The sequence below is a fragment of the Carcharhinus amblyrhynchos genome, chromosome 18, assembly GCF_965287045.1.
Source record: "Carcharhinus amblyrhynchos chromosome 18, sCarAmb.v2.hapA, whole genome shotgun sequence".
Lineage (NCBI taxonomy): Eukaryota > Metazoa > Chordata > Chondrichthyes > Carcharhiniformes > Carcharhinidae > Carcharhinus > Carcharhinus amblyrhynchos.
In genome coordinates this window covers 25723980-25742636 of record NC_137341.1, presented here as the reverse complement: position 1 = coordinate 25742636, position 18657 = coordinate 25723980, and the positions used below count along the sequence as shown (strand labels likewise).

Genomic DNA, 18657 nt, shown 5'->3' with positions numbered 1-18657 from the left:
TTACACACCCTCACTCTCTCAGCCTGAAATTGAGCTACATATATTTACACACCCTCACACTCTCAGCCTGAAATTTATCTACATATATTTACATACCGTCACTCTCTCAGCCTGAAACTGAACTATATGTATTTACACAGCCTCACTCTCTCAACCTGAAATTGATCTATATCCATATATATTTACACACCCTCACTCTCTCAGCCTGAAATTGATCCGTATATACTTACACATCCTCACTTTCTCAGCCTGAGGTTGATTTATATCTATACATATTGACACACCCTCATTCTCTCAGCTCGAAATGGATCTCTATATTGATTGATCTACATATCTAAAACTCTCTCTCACATGATACCTGCGGGTTTATCTATAACTCAGATTCCCTACCTCCCAGGATATATATGTTATATATTTACTCATTCTCTCACATGGTGCGTCTCTGTGATTAATATATTATATATGTACTCACTCTCTCACATGATGTATCTCCGGGATTTATATATTATCTTTACTTACTGACTCTCTCAGACAGGGTGTCTCACGGGATTGATTTATATACTATATATATTTAGCCTCTCTCTCACATGGTGTGTCTGCTGGGATTGATTTATATATTATATATTTACTCAACCCCTCACACGGTGTGTCTCTGCAGTTCATATATTATATATATTTACTCACTCTCTCGTACTTTGCGTCTCCAGGATTGAAATGTACATTTATATATTTACTCTCTCATTCAGTACCTACTGGGATTGATAATATATTGTATTTTATATATATACTTAAACAGTGTATATTATAGTATATATATTTACTCACTCTCTCTCAGTACTTCCCAGGATTGATTTATATGTATTATATTTACTCACTCTCTCACTCGGTACCTCCTGGGATTTATATATATTTAATCATTCACACGGTATTTATATATATGTATTTCCTCACTCACACAGTGTATGTTATGTTTACTCACTTGGTACCTCCTGGGATTTAGATATATTATATATATTTACTCACTCAAAACGGTATTTATTGTATTGTATTATGTTGTATTTACTCACTCAGTACCTCCCAGGATTTAGATATATTATATATTTCCTCACTCACATGGTATATATATTATGTTGTATTTACTCACTTGGTACCTCCTGGGATTTAAATACATTTACCCACTCACACGGTATATATTATGTATTATATTTACTTACTCAGTACCTCCTGGGATCTTTATTACATGTATTTTCTCACACTCACATGGTACATATATATATTTACTCACTCACATGATACATAATATATATTTACTCACTCTGCACGTCCCAGAATTTAGATATTATATATATTTCCTCACTTACACAGTAAATATTATATTGTATTTACTCACTCAGTACCTCCCAGGATTTAGATATATTATATATATTTACTTACTCACTCAGTATATATTGTATTATAGTATATATGTGTGTGTATGTATTTACTCACTCAGTACCTCCCAGGATTTAGATATATTAAATATATTTCCTTACTCACATGGTATATATTGTATATTTACTCTCCAGGTACCTCCCGGGATTTAGATACATTATATATATTTCCTTACTCACATGGTATATATTATATACTTACTCACTCGGTGGCTCCCGGGATTTAGATATATAATGCAATATATACCGAGTGAGTAAGGAAATATATGTTTTTACACACTTGGTACCTCCTGGGATTTAGATATATATATTTTCTCATCAGTATATATTATATATGCATATATTATATTTACTCATTCAGTATACATATGAAATATTATATATTATAGTTACTCACTGGGTACCTGCTGGGATTTAGATATATTATATATATTTCCTAACTCACTCAGTGTATATTATTATATATATTTACTCACTTGGTAACTCCCAGGATTAAGATATATTTCCTTTTTCACATGGTATATATTGTATGGTATGGTATGATATGATATTATATATTATATTTACCCACTGGGTACCTCCCAGGATTTAGATATATTTTATATTTCCTCATTCACTCGGAATATATTATATGTATTTACTCATTCAGTGCCTCTTGGGATTTAGATATATTTCCTTACTCACTCAGTACACATTGTATTATATATATTGTATTTATGTGTATTTACTCACAGCGTACCTGTCGGGATTTAGATATATTTCCTCACTCACTCGGTATATATTGTATTATATATATTTATACATGTATAGATATATACATACATATATAGATTTATACATACATATATATACGGATCACTGGGTATCTGCTGGGATTTAGATATATATATATATTTACTCACTCATTCAGTACATATTGTATTATATTTTACATTATATATTACTCACTGGGTATATATGTTATATATTATATTTACTCACTGAGTACCTGCCAGGATTTATACTGTATTATATATTGTATTTATTAACTGGGTACCTGCTGCACTACTGCTCTTTATATTTTATCTATGATACTACATAATATATTATATATATATCTCCTCACTCACTCAGTATTGTATGATATTATCTTATATTTCACATATATTTATGTGTATTTACTCACCGGGTCCCTGCCGGGATTTATCTTATATTTCACATATATTTACTCACCGGGTCCCTGCCGGGATTTATCTTATATTTTATATGTATTTATATGTATTTACTCACTTGGTCGCCGCCGCTCTTTCCGCCTCGAGCCGCTCTTCAAACCGAAGCCCGAGGCCTCCGGAGGAAGGTGGCCGCTGCAGCGCCTAATCGCAGCTCTGGGAATTTGAGTCGCTGTTTGGCGTTTTCCCGCTCGTGGCCTAACCCGCTGGATCTGCGGCAGCGCAGGAAAAATAAGCCTGCAAACCTTATCAGAAAATCAACCCAGGCACCGCGCTGGCCGCCTAAACCAACCGAGCATTTTCTATTCCAAACTTTATTAAACTCATAACCTCTGACCCCGGCCCATAACCTCTGACCTCGAGGGTCTCTGACCCCGGCCCATGACTTCTGATCCCGAGGGTCTCTGACACCGGCCCATAACCTCTGACCCCAAATACCTTTGACTTAGCCCCATAACCTCTGCTTGAAGTAAGAGTGTTTGGCAGCCCACTGGTCAATGGTTAGTTTCCCTTGCTGTTCTGGTATCTTGCTGTGCATATTGCTGCTGATTCCATTTCTCAGAAGCTCCAGATTGGTCCAGAACTTCAATTAAATTGGTTGGGGGAGGGGGAGGCACGGTGGCACAGTGGTTAGCAATGCTGCCTCATTGTGTCAGGGACCCATGTTCAATTCTGTCCCCAAGTCCTGTGTGGTGTGTTTGCACGTTCTCCCCATGTCTGTGTGGGTTTCTTCCAGATGCTCTGGTTTCCTCCCACAGTCCAAAGATTTACACGTTAGGTGGATTGACCCTAGCATCAGTGGGATTAGCAGGGTAAATATGTGGGGTTATGGGAATAGGACCTGGGTGAGATTGTGATCAGTGCAGACTTGATGGGCTGAATGGCCTCCTGCATTTTAGGGATTCTATAAATACCACCATTCCCCAAAATAACTCTGTGCCCAGTGGATTGTGGACATTATCTTTCCCTCATTTGTTTTTACATCTTTGTGAGAACAAAGAGAGACTCACAGCTCAGCAAAAAATGGGGTTATGACTAAATAAACATTGTGGCAATTTTTGAAGCTGGGCTTTTTCTCATGGGCAAAACAATTTAAATGATGTAGAGATGCTAGCATTGGACTGGGGTAGGCACAGTAAGAAGTCCCACAACACTAGGTTAAAGTCCAACAGGTTTATTTGAAATCATAAGCTTTTGGAGCATTGCTCCTTCATCAAATGAATGGGCAACCCCTTATTCTGAGATTACCGTTTAAAACATTTCTCCCACAAATAGCCTGTATGTTTGACTCTGCAGCAAAGTGGCCATTTAGTTCAATGGGTCTGTGCCCATGTTCATTCTCCACATGAGCTAACTCCCGATTTTAATTAATTAAATCAAATTACTGTGGAGGTGAAACCAAAAGAGAAAATGCTGAAAAATTTCAGCAGGTTTGGCAGCATCTCTAAGTAGAGAAAAGAGCTGACATTTCAAGTCTAGACAACCCTTTGTCAAAGCTAAAAGGCACAGAAAGTGGGAGGTATTTATACTGCAAGGTGAGGGAATGAAAAATGAGTCATAATCACAAAAACAAGGGGAAATGCTGCTAATGGCAGTCCATAGAGAGAAGAGAAGAGAAGGCATGCATGGCCAAATGACGGAGAAGCTGAAACCAGAGGGTAAACTGTAACATATGAAGATGTGGGGGATGTGGGGGATGGGGGGTGGGGGAGATGGGTGGGAGAGAGGTAAAATTGAGAAAAAGGGGGAAGGTGGAGAAAAGGTAAAGAATGAGGTAAAATAAGGGAGAAAAGTGGGTGGGGAAAGAAAAATAAAGCAAAAATATAAATAAAGGTAGGGAACAGTTAAAAATGAAATGAAATGAAAACAAAGGGATCAAGGTGAAGCAGAGCGAATCATCTGAAGTTGTTGAATTTGATATTGAGACTGGAAGACTGTGAAGTGCCTAGCTGGAAGATGAGATGCTGTTCCTCCAGTTTGCATTGAGCTTCTCTGGAACATTGCAGCAGGCCAAGGACAGACATATGTTAAAATGGCAAACAACGGAACTCACTTTAATTACCATTTCTCATCCTGATCCCTCCCTTTCCTTAAACATATCAAAGTCTACTTCAACTGGTCCTTCTGTCAGCAAGTTCCACATTTTCATTATTCTCTGTATAAAGAAGCTCCTCCCAAATTCATTACTTGATCTATTAATAGTTATCTTTATGTTCTCCTAGTTCTGAACTCTCAAATGGAAAGCGTTTCTCTACACCTTTACTGTACTGAATCATCGAAGACCTCTATTAGTTCTCTTTTTCCAGAGTGAAGAGCCTCAGCATATAATAACAAAGGAATATGTAAGTTTCAGTTGATCCAACTCTGTATGCATCCTACCCTACCCACACAGGGAATGGAGCATATAAATATGGAAGCCTTGTTAAAACTATACACAACACTAGTTAGACCACACCTGGAATAATGTGAACAGTTTTGATCCCCTTATCTGAGGAAAGATTTATTGGCATTGGAGGCAGAACAGAGAAGATTCACTAGGATGATTTTTATGAGAGGTTGTGTAGGTTAGGCTTCTATTCATTGGAGCTTAGAACAATGGGGGGCAAACTTATTAAGACATGTAGAATTCTCAGGGGGCTTGACACAGTAGATACTGAGATGTTGTTTCCGTTTGTGGGAGAGTCTAGGACCAGAGGTGTAATCTCAGAAGAAGGTGTTGCCCATTTAAGACAGGTGAGGAGGAATTTCTTCTCTCAGAGTGTAATGAAGCCATGGAATTCTTTACCACAGAGGGTTGTAGAAGCTGGGTCGTTAACTATGCTCAAGGCTGAGATAGATTTTTAATCAGTAAGGGAATCAGGGGTTATGGTGATAAGGCAGGAAAGTGGACTTGAGGATCACCATGATCTCATTGAATGGTGGAGCAGACTCAATTGGCCGAATGGCCTACTTCTACTCCTTTGTCTTATGACCTAGTGCCCATAGTGTATCAATATTTAAATCCTGATCATTGTGTTTAAATCCATACATGGTCTCACCTCTGCCCAGTCCATTTACCAATTTCTATCCAGCACCAAAGGTGCATCCTAAAATTTTCCACTCCAGATTCTGAACTTTCGTGATTGAAACATATAAGATTCTGAGGGGTCTTGACAAGGTAGATGCTAAAATATTTTCTTTTGTTGGGGTATCTAGAAATGGGGGCACAGTTTCAGAATGACGGGCCTCCCATTTAAGACAAAAATATGGTGGAATCCCTTCTCTCAGAGGAGGAGAAATTCCTCCTCTGTTAGTCTTTGGAATTATTTTTCCACAGAGAGCAGTGGAGGCTGCGACATTAAATATATTCAAGTCTGAGTTAGACAGATTGTTAATCAACAAAGGAATTTAGGGTTATATGGGGGACATGAAGAAAGTGAAGTTCAGGTCACAATCTGATCAGCCATGATTTATTGAATGGTGGAGCAGACTTGATGGGCCAAATGGCCTATTCCTGGTCTTATTTCTTATGATCTGTGCATCCCTTCCACTTGACACATCATTGGCAGCCCCCATGCCGTTAGTTGCCCAGACTTCAAACTCTGGAATTCCTTTCTAAATCCCCCAATGCCTCTCCTCAAATCTTTTCGTTGACCGAGCTTTTGGTCACCCCACCTCTCTTTTGGATCGTTCATTCTTGTGTCTCCAAAATATGTTTTGAGAGTTTTTTTATTGCAACCTCAGAGAAAACAGAATAATTCCACCATTAAACACTGCACGCTGATGGAGAATAATCACATTTTCACACTTCCACATTCTAAAAGTACTGTGATGAATTTTTTTTTCTGTCTCTGTTCATGGCAGTTGGTTAACTGGAGATCGTAAAATTCAAGGCAAAAAATGTTCAAATGGTTTTTACATTCAACCATTGGGGCGGAATCATAATGGGCTATTTTAATAGATCACCCAAATCAATTCAAGGGTTAGTGAAAAATGGTTACTTCAAAGTTAGTAAGAAGCAGTCAGAGAAGGTGGCTGGCTCCATACACCTGAAGTGCTGTGAGCTCAGAAGCCCTGAGAGCCATTTGGTAGCTCTGTGCAGTAGAGGCTAAGGGAAGCCCGTGAGGAGGCGAGAAGGTGTTGCAAGATTGCTGGTTTGTGCTGTTGGGCAGTGGAGCTCAGGGAAGCCGAGGCATTTATCAGCTTATTGTAGCTGATAGGAAGCTCTCTGCTCGTGACCTGGCAGTCGGGACAAAGGAAAGCCTGTGGGCACTCGGCGATCTGCTCAGAATAGCCGGAATTGTGCTGGTGATGAGCTGCTGGAGAGAAACCTTGTGAATCCAGTGGGAGGCAGTCTCAAGAAATTTGTAGGACCTGTCCTGGTTGTATCTGTCATTTAGGATGCAATTTGTGATTTGTTTGACCACAGTTTGCCTGTTAATTCATGTTTACAGCATATTAATTCTGGATTTTAGAGTACAAGATAGATATTTATATCAGTCCACAAGCATGACCCCAATCTTCCTGTTGCATGCCATTTTAACACAACACCTTTCTCTCACGCTTACATGTCTGTCCTTGGCCTGCTGCAATGCTCCAGTGAAGCCCGGCACAATTTGTAGGAGCAGCAGTTCATCTTCCGATTAGGCACATCACACAGCCCTCAAGACTCAATACTGAGCTCAGCAACTTTAGATTTTGTCCTTTCTCCTCCATCTTAAAAACCCTTTTAATTAATATTCCATATGTGTATTACTTCAACACGAACCTCCCCCCCCCCCGCACCACCACCACCCCGGTACTCCAATCTATCCTCTGCCCCCCCCCGGCTGTCACACCAGGACATCTGTCTTTTGTTCTTAAAGTTGCTACTTTTTGTTGCAATTCTTACAGCTCTAACACATTCCCATTCTGAGAAAGCGTAAAGACCTGAAAAGTTAATTCTGTTTCTCTCCTAATAGATGCTGGCAGACCTCTTGAGTTTTTCCAGTATCCCCTGTTCTTGTTTTTGATTTCAGGATCTGCAGTATTTTCCTTATTATTGATAGTACATATTGTTTGATTTGTTGATTTCCATATAGTAGCATGTCTTTTGCCTGTGTAAAACTATGGAATCTTGTGGATTTCTTAGTAATTAACTGGGATTTCAAATTTTGTTTATTTTAAACAAAAAGTTACTGGTCCCTAACTGGGTCATAATTCAATTTGGGATTCACAGTTACTTCTTGCAAAGCACTTTTGGACATTTTGAGATTGTGCAAAGCGCTTTGAATGCTCATAACCATAGCTCAACAGCAATTCAAAGGGAAGAAGCACCACTAAAGTTTATCCAAATTAACATAAGAATATAACATAAGAAATAGAAGCAGGAGTAGGCCAACTAGCCCTTCGAGCCTGCCCCGCCACTCAATAAGATCATGGCTGATCTGTCGTGGCTCAGTTCCACATTCCCACCCTCTCCCCATAACCCTTAATCCCCTCTCTTATCAAAAACCCATCAACCCGCGTCTTAAAAATATTTAGCGAGGCAGCCTCCACCACTTCAACGGGCAGAGAATTCCAGAGATTCACCACCCTTTGAGTGAAGAAGTTCCTCCTCAACTCTGTTCTAAACCGCCCCCCCTTTATCTTGAGGCTGTGCCCCCTAGTCCTACTATCCTTTCTGAGCGGGAAGAGTCTCTCCACCTCTATCCTATCCATCCCATTCATCATCTTATACGTCTCAATGAGGTCTCCCCTCATTCTTCTAAACTCTAACGAGTACAAGCCTAATCTATTCAGCCTCTCCTCATAGCTCAACCCCCTCAACTCTGGAATCAGCCTAGTAAACCTCCTCTGCACTCCCTCCAAGGCTAAAATATCCTTGCGCAAGTACGGCGCCCAAAACTGCACACAGTACTCCAGCTGCGGCCTCACCAACGCCCTATACAGCCGCAGCAAGACCTCCCTACTTTTATATTCAATCCCCCTCGCTATGAAGGCCAGCATCCCATTCGCCTTCCTGATCACCTGCTGCACCTGCAAGCTGGGTTTTTGCGACTCATGCACAAGGACCCCAAGGTCCCTCTGCACCGTCGCCTGTTTTTCTCCACGTAAGTAATAATCCTTCCTACCATTATTCCTACCAAAGTGGACCACCTCGCACTTGCCAACATTAAATTCCATTTGCCATTTCCTGGCCCATTCGCCCAGCCTATCTAGATCCTTCTGTAGACTCTCCCCACCCTCCGCACAATTTGCCTTTCCACCAATTTTGGTGTCATCAGCAAATTTCGACACCCTACACTCGGTTCCCTCCTCCAGATCATCTATATAAATGGTAAATAGCTGAGGCCCCAGCACCGACCCCTGGGGCACTCCACTAGTCACCATCCGCCAATCCGAATAGCACCCATTGACCCCCACTCTCTGCCTCCTATTTGACAACCAGTCCTCTATCCACACTAACACCCTACCCCCAACTCCATGCCCCCTGACCTTCTGTAATAACCTCTTGTGAGGTACCTTGTCAAACGCCTTCTGAAAATCCAGGAAGACCACATCCACCGGCTCTCCTCTATCCACCGCCCTAGACACATCCTCATAGAACTCCAGTAAATTTGTCAGACACGACTTCCCTTTTAGGAAACCGTGCTGCGTCTGCTCTATCAAGCAGTTCCCCTCAAGATGCCTCGCTATTTCCTCCTTGATGACGGATTCTAACATTTTACCTACAACAGACGTTAAACTAACAGGCCTATAATTCCCCGTAATTGGAGAGTATTCACACTCCTGTCTTGTGCCTTGTACAAGAAGTTGTACAAGGAGTTCTCAATTACTTCCTTTAAAACCCTAGAGTGGAAACCACTTGGTCTTGGGGATATGTCACTCTCTAATACAATTAGAAAATTAGAGACAAAGATTCCCTGCCCCCTTCGCCGCCCTGAACCTCTGAATTGGGCCATGCTTGTATTTATTTACCCATAGGTGTTTGGCTCTTCCACAATTTTCATTTTACCAGCGGAGACGATGAGAACCCGCAGCAGCCAGAACAATTTGAAAGCACTATAGATGAGAATCTGATTCAAATCGTAATTTATGGGGTTACATCACGAGCTTTGGGCTGAGGGATACTGCTGGTTCTTTGTGGCTGTGGACCACATGAGGGCAGTCTCTTAAAGATTAAGTTTTGATGTTTAAAACAGGACTGCGCTGCTCTTCATGTTTGAGCGGTGACAAGGTTCACCGTCTTGTTACACGTGAGCAAGTAGAGGGCTAGATGTGACAGGAACAGAAAACACAAAGGTTTTGGAAATATACTCTTAGTACCTGTTGTCTGGTAAACAGACACTTTGACCAGTTTGTGTATCTCAAACACTTTACCCAGGTGCTCTTCTTTACTGGTTGAAGAAAAGGACAAGCCTTGCTTTGAGGCTCAACTCAATTTTATTAATAAATTCAATAAATATTTATAGTTACTTTTCCCAAACTATCTTCCCTCTTTTTGCCTAAGATTCTCATACTACCCATGCTGATGAACTTGACCGTGCAGCGGATCTTATTCTCTGAGGCTCTGCCATTTCAGGGTTCTCATCTGCAAAGGTGATTCTCATATGCCCTCGCCAAGTCTTATCTGTAGTCTTCCTCACTGTGGGTCATGCTGAGTTTTCACTGGGGTGGTCTCCAGGTGTCTATTCTTATCCCCTCCTTCATGCCCATCCAGAAGATTCTCTGGGTCCCAGCCGGTGAAGTTACTGAAGGGGGAAGGGGGCAGGGGGAGGGGGAAATCACAGCATTCAATTAGGTTGCAAATTCCTTATTTGGAGGATGCAGGATGCACTCTAGGTGTCCATTGCCAGGTATGCATATTCCATTCCTCCCCCTCCAAATAAGGAACCCTAGGAAGCAGAGAGTCTGGCCAAAATCACAGAATACACAACTATCTGACAAATATGGTCAGGTTCAAGTTCTTTTGATCTCTGCTGTTGGGGCATGTCCTGACCTATATCATTTTTGGCCTTGGCCTGTCTAGGTTCCCAGTTACTCTTGCTCAGTTTCCTCAGCAGTTTAAGAGTGTCTAATTGCTTGTTGGGCCTAAATTCAGGCCACTGGTCATCTGGCCACATATCTAAACATGTTATCCTAAGGATGTGTGTCAAGTGTCCGGCTGTCCCTCCACATGTTTATTCACCCCATGAAATGAAGGAATTCTGCCCTAAATCAGAAAGAGTAAAGAACCACGTAGAAATATACAATTACAAGAGCGTACGCATGGGTTTGGGAGAGATAAATTCTGAGGGGAAATAGCAGACCAGGTGGACATGATTCTAGGTAGACGTACTGTAACAATTCTGGTTCACCAGTTAGGTAAATAACAACTGCAACATCCATTTATACCCAACTATAGTATAGGTTTTCAGCCCCACGGCTGCCATTCAGATTCTGACAATGTTCTGGAACAGAAACCCGAGTTCACCAGGATGATCCCTCATCTTGCTCCCTGATTGGTTCCTGGGATATACGACCCTTACGCGGCAGATGGATGCTTAAAGGGACAATCACCATATCCTTCCCCCTTAAGTCCTTCCATACAAATGTCAAATTCACATAGTCCAAGATGATTAATACATAAATTCAGTCAATTATAAATTAAGTCTTTCGGGGGTTTCCCAAATCCGTGCAGAGCGATGTCACTCCTGTTTGGAATGCTTCCTCAGGATTACTGTCAGCTGAAACCACAATGGCAGGTACCTCTTCAGGCACAGGCAGTTCAGTTCTGTCTCCAGTTGGGTCGGCCACAGGAAGACCAGGTACTTCAGTGCTTGGATAATCAACAACATTCCCAGATGGCAATATAGCTCCTGGAATTACTTCATTTTTAACATTGCTGACTGCAGCTTCCCACACTAACTGGTGAACCATGCCATTTTGTGCACTATGAAATTCCTGTATACTCTTCTCAACTCTCCATCAACAGCACTATCACCAGTGCCTTCTTAAAATTTATCTCTAACTCTGATAATAGCTTGTCAGATGGCCTCATTATTTACCCTGCAGACTAAATGGTCCTGTGGCACATCATTGAGTGCTTCTGATGTTGCAGCAATTGGAAATATCTGAACTTGGTAATATAGGTTCCAATAATTTCTCCAGGGGTTCTCCCAGTTGAGTTAAACTTAAATTGCTGCAATATTACCAATGGTTTCAGGTAGTAGTGTTTTTACCAATTCAACTATTTCAGTGAATGACTGATAGTTGAATTGGTAAAATTCAAGTTGGGTGTGCTTGGCGGTGTGAGACTGCATATTAAATGGTGGGCCTGGTCCCCACACATGCCCAGGATTACCTTTCTCTTCTCCATCTCCTCTATTCTATTGGACTTAAAATAGTAGCCCAAATGTTCAGTGTATTGTGCTCAATCCTTTACTAGCATCGATCCCATCTGATTAGGGGAATATCTGCAAACTTTTTGTTCTCAACTTGAACTGAACTTCGTGACTTTATTGTCATGATCTTGGGACCACTGTTTTTTCTTTGATCCTCATCACCAATGTAATGATTCTGGCTCACCAGTTAGGTAATTAACAAGTGCAACATTTATTTACATATTAGTATAAAACAGAGGCTTGCAGCCTTATGGCTGCCAATCAGCTTCTGAGAAGGTTCTGGAACAGAAACCTGAGCACTCACCACCCTCCTTCCGGATTGGTTCCCTGGGTCATGTGACCCTTACTCTGCAGATGGATCCTTAAAGGGACAAAACCACATACATTATGGCAAAACATTTTGATAAAATGATAGGAAAAGGTCCATGGTGTGACCAACAGATTCCTTGATCATTACTGTAATGATTTTGAATTGCTCACCAACTGGGTCTTGGGACCCAAATAAGAGGAAGGAGGAGGAAATAAAAATGTAAGGATTTGGAAAAGATTAGACAGCTGACAAATGCTGATTCAGGTGGAAATTAAGAAAAGTAACTCATCTCAATTAAGAGTAGGAGACTGCAGCTTTGCTCTTTTCTGACCTGTCTGGTGGTAGTAGTACTTTTGAACTCAACCCAAGTTACTGTATCTGAATACTATGCAAGTCTACTGAACCAAGATGTGAACTTCTGCAATCCCCATTTCCTTCTCCACCAAATTCCCCATACATACATCAGGCCAAGAACAGTAGTTTAAGTGCAAGTTAAAAACAAAATTTTCAGATTAAGTCATTATGCCCATTTAATAGACTGGATCGAAATAAATCAATTATAGGAAAAGTTATGGGGCAGATAGCCAGATTCAGTATTCCGCAGCTCATTAACTTTCGCTTATTAATAAGATTTGGATGGAGATGTGGGGACACAAAAGCTTGAAATGAAGAGAATGACAATTGTAATGTTCTATTTTCCCAGGATGTCTAGAATGGTTGAAAAATTCTGAACCCAGGCAGAAATTTAGGGGGTCTTTGGGATTTTTTACCCAAATCACCCACTCCAACTTTCCCCCCTTCATTTTTGCAGGCACAGTCTCTTGCTGTCTCTGGGTTGATTACATCTAGCAGATAATCTTCAGCTAAGAGCTTAGACAAGAAGCATTTTAAGGCCCAAATGTAGAGGCATTTCAGCCTGTCTTGCCTTGACTTACAAACACATCTTAGTGAATGAGAGATAGGGATTGAATTCTTCCACACCAGCTTAGAAGCAGAGACCAATTACAAAATTGTGCCCCTCAACCAGTCAATTTAGTAGGATAACTATCATACTCATATTCTTTCTAGGCCAATTTTCACTCTGGCAGTTACAGGTATTGCTGCCTTCATGTTCTTGGTAACACTCCCATTCATGCGACAAAACATTGTAGGACACTCAATTCAGGCAGCAAGGTTACGTGTCATCTGAAACATGACAAAGTTAAGGCCCTATCCTGTCACATTACCTGGTACTGCCAGTGTTCCCAGTTTCCTGTCTTGTTGCGGAATATGGAAAGTAGCAAAGAAAGGCAGCTGCACTTTCCCAAATGTCACTTTCATTGATTGTGAGAAGAGGTTTGGGATATTTCAGTATGATCAAACAGTATATGAATATTAGATACCATTGCACTCAAGAGCAAGGGACTGGCTTTTATTGTGTTCAACCAAACCCAACAATTTACAAAATAATTTTCAGCTTCTGTAGATTTGTAACAAAAATTGAAGGATACATTTTGGAAGAATGAACAGGAATACATAGTTCAGCTGATGACACTCCCCAAAGCTCTCCATTTTCTCTCAGGAATCAAAGTCAGCATATGTTGATAACAGTTTGTGGATTCTATTCCCCAAATCAACCAACTATATTTTTGCAACTGTTATAAGGAACAGACTCCCCTCGAACATAAGCACAGCCCTTAACAGATTCTGTCTCATTGCCTCCATTCCTGAACTAATTAGAGAGATAAGAAATTGTGCTGTCCACAGCCTTGGCTTGAAATGGACCAAGACAACATTTTCTCTTCTAATGTGCTGATGGCTTTAGCTGTGCGCTGGTGCACAGTTTGCAAAGGTGTCAGTCAGTCTCCAGTAATCCCGGTGGCTAGCCCTCACCGACAGCTTATGTGTTGACAGGTTTTTGACTATGAGGCACCGTTGACCTGGACAGTGATCAGAAGCAGGAACTTAAGCTAATATTTCTCCTCCTTAGACTAGATGCTGGGGCAAATTGTAGTCCCTCCTGCTCTGCTGATCAAACACAAAGTCAACAGTTCAGATGACAAACTTAGGACCAACTGGTCTGTATCGGTCAGTTGTAGACAGAGCCATAAAATTATTTTCCTTCCTCTCTCCCATCAAAAACAATCAGAGCAATGAATTTAACCATTTATACACTAACTACAAACAGACGTAAAATACATTAAAGTTACAACACAGAAATAGGCCATTCAGTCCAACAAATTTGTCAGTGTTTACCATCTACATGAGCAAAGGATTTTAATCACATTTACCCACTCTTTCCGATATCCCATCTCCCCTTCTCCTATATCCACCTATCCAATTATTTTGGAAATATTGACAGTTTATTCCCCAGCCATCAACTCTAGAAGTGAATTCCACAGCCTTAACTCTTAATTTATTTCCTGCTCTCTATTCTAAATTTGTTACATTTAACCTTGTATCTATGGCTTCTTATTAGTGAACAGTCAGTTTTCATCAATCATGTCCCATCTTACATAATTTTGAATATATTTCTCACCCCCACCCTGCCTCAATTATCACTGTTCTAACAAAAGACTGCATAAATTTAAGGGGAAACTATTCCTGTGATTGCATAAACATATGGGGTAACAGCACAAAAGCTACATAACCACAGGACAAATTATGCCCAGGACTGCACAAACACAAGGAATGACAGTGCACAGATCGGCATAAACACCAGGGAAAATTGCAGGACTGCACAAACACAAGGAAAAACAGTGCACAGGTTGACGCAACTATCAAGGAAACAGTACGTAGGGTTATGAAAACTTGAGTAGAAATGATGTGTGGGACTGCATAAACCCAAGGGCAGACGGTGCACATGATTGCGTAAACACAAGGGGAAACAGTGCAGATCGTGTAAACTCAAGTGAAAGTAGTGCATGGGACTGCATAATCTCAATGGAAATACTATGTGGACTATGTAAACAAGTGGAAATGGTATGTGAGACTGTGTAAACACAATGGAAATGGTACGTGAGGCTGTGTAAACGCAATGAAAATGGTATATGGGGCTGTGTAAACACAATGAAAATGGTATATGGGGCTGTGTAAACACAATGAAAATGGTATATGGGGCTGTGTAAACACAATGAAAATGGTATATGGGGCTGTGTAAACACAATGAAAATGGTATATGGGGCTGTGTAAACACAATGAAAATGGTACATGGGGCTGAAGGTGTAATGCTGTTGGTTCAGCCCAGTAAGTGCAAAGCTGGGGAACATGACTATTATTTCGCTTCTCTCCCTCTGTTTGGGGTATCACTCCATAGGTACCCAGCACACTTTCCCACATGGTAAATTTTCTTTTGAGAATTTGCAGAGGGATTGTTAAGGAGGCTATTTCATTATGGAAATAACTGAATTAGATCCTGTTCTCTTTTTGTGCACACAGAAACAGGAAATCTGACAAATTCCCCATCCTTTGTTTTGGAATATGGAGGTTAATTGTAAGGTTCACTGTGGAGTACACAAATCAAGGCTCTGCCAGAGGGCATGGGTATTAATGGCCCCCACAGACAGTTTTCATATTTGATTAAAAAAGAAAATGAAAGAGAAAACTAGACCTTAAGAGCGGGGAGAGGGAGAAGCCCTTAACCTCTGCTACAGACTTGTGAAAAGGAATTCCCTATTTAGCACAAACAGCTCAATTTAATAGTCTTATTGCATAATTGTTTTGAGGTGCTTTTTGTTTAAATGGCCAGTGAACAGGACAATGTTCTTGAAGAGAGTCAAATTAAAATGTACTAAAAATGAGACAGGTCTCAATAGTTCACAACAATGAGAACTGACCACAATCATTGTTGAAATATCGTTCTGAAAGCAGCTGAAATTTCAACAAGTTGATGTGTTGGCTTCAGCTCGGTTTTTTAATATAAAGGTTTAGAACATATTGGAAAGATTTAACAGCTCAACCTATAGGTCTTTAATAATACACAAGGACCCTAGAAATATATATATATAAATACACATATGTGGGAATCCAAAAGCATACAAACCACTCTTAGGTGTTTAAAACAGCAATTATTAAAATAAAAAGCAATACACCATGCGACAAGTTTAAAAACATCCCTTTAGGATTTGACAATTTTTTGTACTCATTTATTTTCCCAATGATCTTTCATATAAACTGCTTTCAATAGACAGCTTGACTAACTTCCTTAATAAAACATCAAACTCCAGCTGGAATTGCTTGGATTCATCTCAAGCATCCACAGAACATCCAGCAAAATGAAGCAGCTGATTTACAAGTACACTGAGTGACAATGACCCAGCCACTAAATCTGCTTCCCCTCCTGATGCCTACCTAACCATTTCTAAATAAATTAGCTTAATCGAGGGGTCACTAAGTGGAAGTGTCTGTTGAATATGGCACAGCCTTTACTCCAGTATCAATAAACAGTAATCTCTGTTATATACTCCGTTCAGGCTCCTGCTTTTTTGCAGAATAGTAATCATTTTAATCTTATTCTTTTGTGAATAGTATTCATTGATCTAATCCAAGGAGTCAGACATAGAACCAGAGTACACTTCTGGCCAGATGTATCCCGTTGCTGAGGCGTTACTGCTGCTCTTAGCTAGTACAGACATGCCTTGATATACAGCTGTCTTTATAATGCATTAATGCCTCTAACTCTTGAAATTTTTACCATCAGTAAGAAAACTCAGTCTTAGTACAGTGGAGGCAGAAAGAGAGGGAGTTCCAGGTTTAAAGGTTTTGCAAGAAATGTTCATGTCAGAGGCCAGGTTTTGAATAACACCATGGCTGCTCTATCTTGCATTTCCCCAGAAAGTAAAATAACTTAAAATTGCTTCTTCGGCCAATGCAGTGCTGACTTCACATTCGTGATCCTCGCTCTTGCAGAATCTGTAAGAGAAAGTAAAAATATAAATTACAGAAACCCAGTATTAATATTCATATACCATCTTGGCAACACAGCCCATAATATGCCACTATCAACACTGCAACTGTTTAGATCTTTAGTCTATTTGTCCATCCAACAGATTAACAAAATAACTGAACAGACTGAGTCAGCTGCACGTTGGTACAATCTCCTGCCTTTGGAGCCACCAGGAAAGGTAAGTCACACTACTCCTGTGCTCTAACACACTTCCTTAGGGAAAAGGAAACAATTACCCAGGGGTTCTGCTTCTGAATGTGATTGAGATCCTACTGGATTTGTGGATATGATTTGACAGGAGGACTGGGTTAAATTCCGATCATGATGTGGATGTGCCGGCGTTGGACTGGGGTAAACACAGTAAAAAGTCTGACAACACCAGGTTTTAGTCCAACTGATTTATTTGATAGTAAACTCACAAGCTTTCGAGGGGACTGCCTCTTCGTCAGGTGAATGGAGAGTTCTGGCCTCGGACAGAGCATATAAAGCACAGACAGTTTAGAGATTACTGATTAGAATGCAAATCTTTACACCTAACCTGCTGTTCAAGTCCTAAAGTGGCCGACGTGAGTGGAAGGAGCACTGATCACAGGTTAAAGAGATGTGTATTGTCCCCAGACAGCACAGTGAGTGAGGTTTTGCAAACCCAGGCAAGTCACGGGGGTTACAGATAGTGCGACATGAACCCAAGATCCCTGTTGAGACTGTCCTCGTGTGTGGAACTTGGCTATCAGTCTCTGCTCAGTGACTGCGCTGTTGTGTGTCGTGAAGGCCGCCTTGGAGAATGTTTACCCGAAGGTCAGAGGCTGAATGCCCGTGACTACTGAAGTGTTCGCCAACAGGAAGGGAACAGTCTTGCCTGGTGATTTGCTCAGATGAGGAGGATCGTGACAGACACCTCCAGACGCTGAAAGATGCCCTCATAAGAACAGGATATGGCGCTCGACTCATAGATCGACAGTTCCAATGCGCCACAGCGAAAAACCGCACCGATCTCCTCAGAAGACAAACACAGGACACAGTGGACAGAGTACCCTTCGTCGTCCAGTACTTCCCCGGAGCGGAGAAGCTACGACATCTTCTCCGGAGTCTTCAACATATCATTGATGAAGACGAACATCTCGCCAGGGCCATCCCCACACCCCCACTTCTTGCCTTCAGACAACCACACAACCTCAAACAGACCATTGTTCGCAGCAAACTACCCAGTCTTCAGGAGAACAGTGACCACAACACCACACAACCTTGCCACAGCAACCCCTGCAAGACATGCCGGATCATCGACACAGATACCATCATCACACGTGAGAATACCATCCATCAGGTACACGGTAAATACTCTTGCAACTCGGCCAACATTGTCTACCTGATACGTTGCAAGAAAGGATGTCCCGAAGCATGGTACATTGGGGAGAACATGCAGACACTACGACAACAGATG

The 18657-nt window shown here is 41.1% G+C and overlaps 2 protein-coding genes across 2 annotated transcripts in view; both read right to left on the bottom strand.

Moving 5' to 3' along the window:
• LOC145354936 (SUMO-conjugating enzyme UBC9-B-like) overlaps positions 1–2838 on the bottom strand; it is a 20522-nt gene extending 17684 nt beyond the window's left edge. Inside the window, exon 1 of the mRNA XM_080206600.1 lies at positions 2700–2838. The gene's annotated coding sequence lies outside the window, so the exon portion shown is untranslated. The remainder of the gene's footprint in view (positions 1–2699) is intronic.
• Positions 2839–13682: 10844 nt separating this feature from the next.
• The window catches only part of LOC145354935 (BTB/POZ domain-containing protein KCTD5-like), a 74379-nt gene continuing 69404 nt past the window's right edge, over positions 13683–18657 (bottom strand). The window contains 1 exon segment of the mRNA XM_080206599.1: positions 13683–17182. Within this exon segment, the coding sequence (XP_080062725.1) occupies positions 17153–17182 (30 nt within the window). The 3' untranslated portion in view covers positions 13683–17152.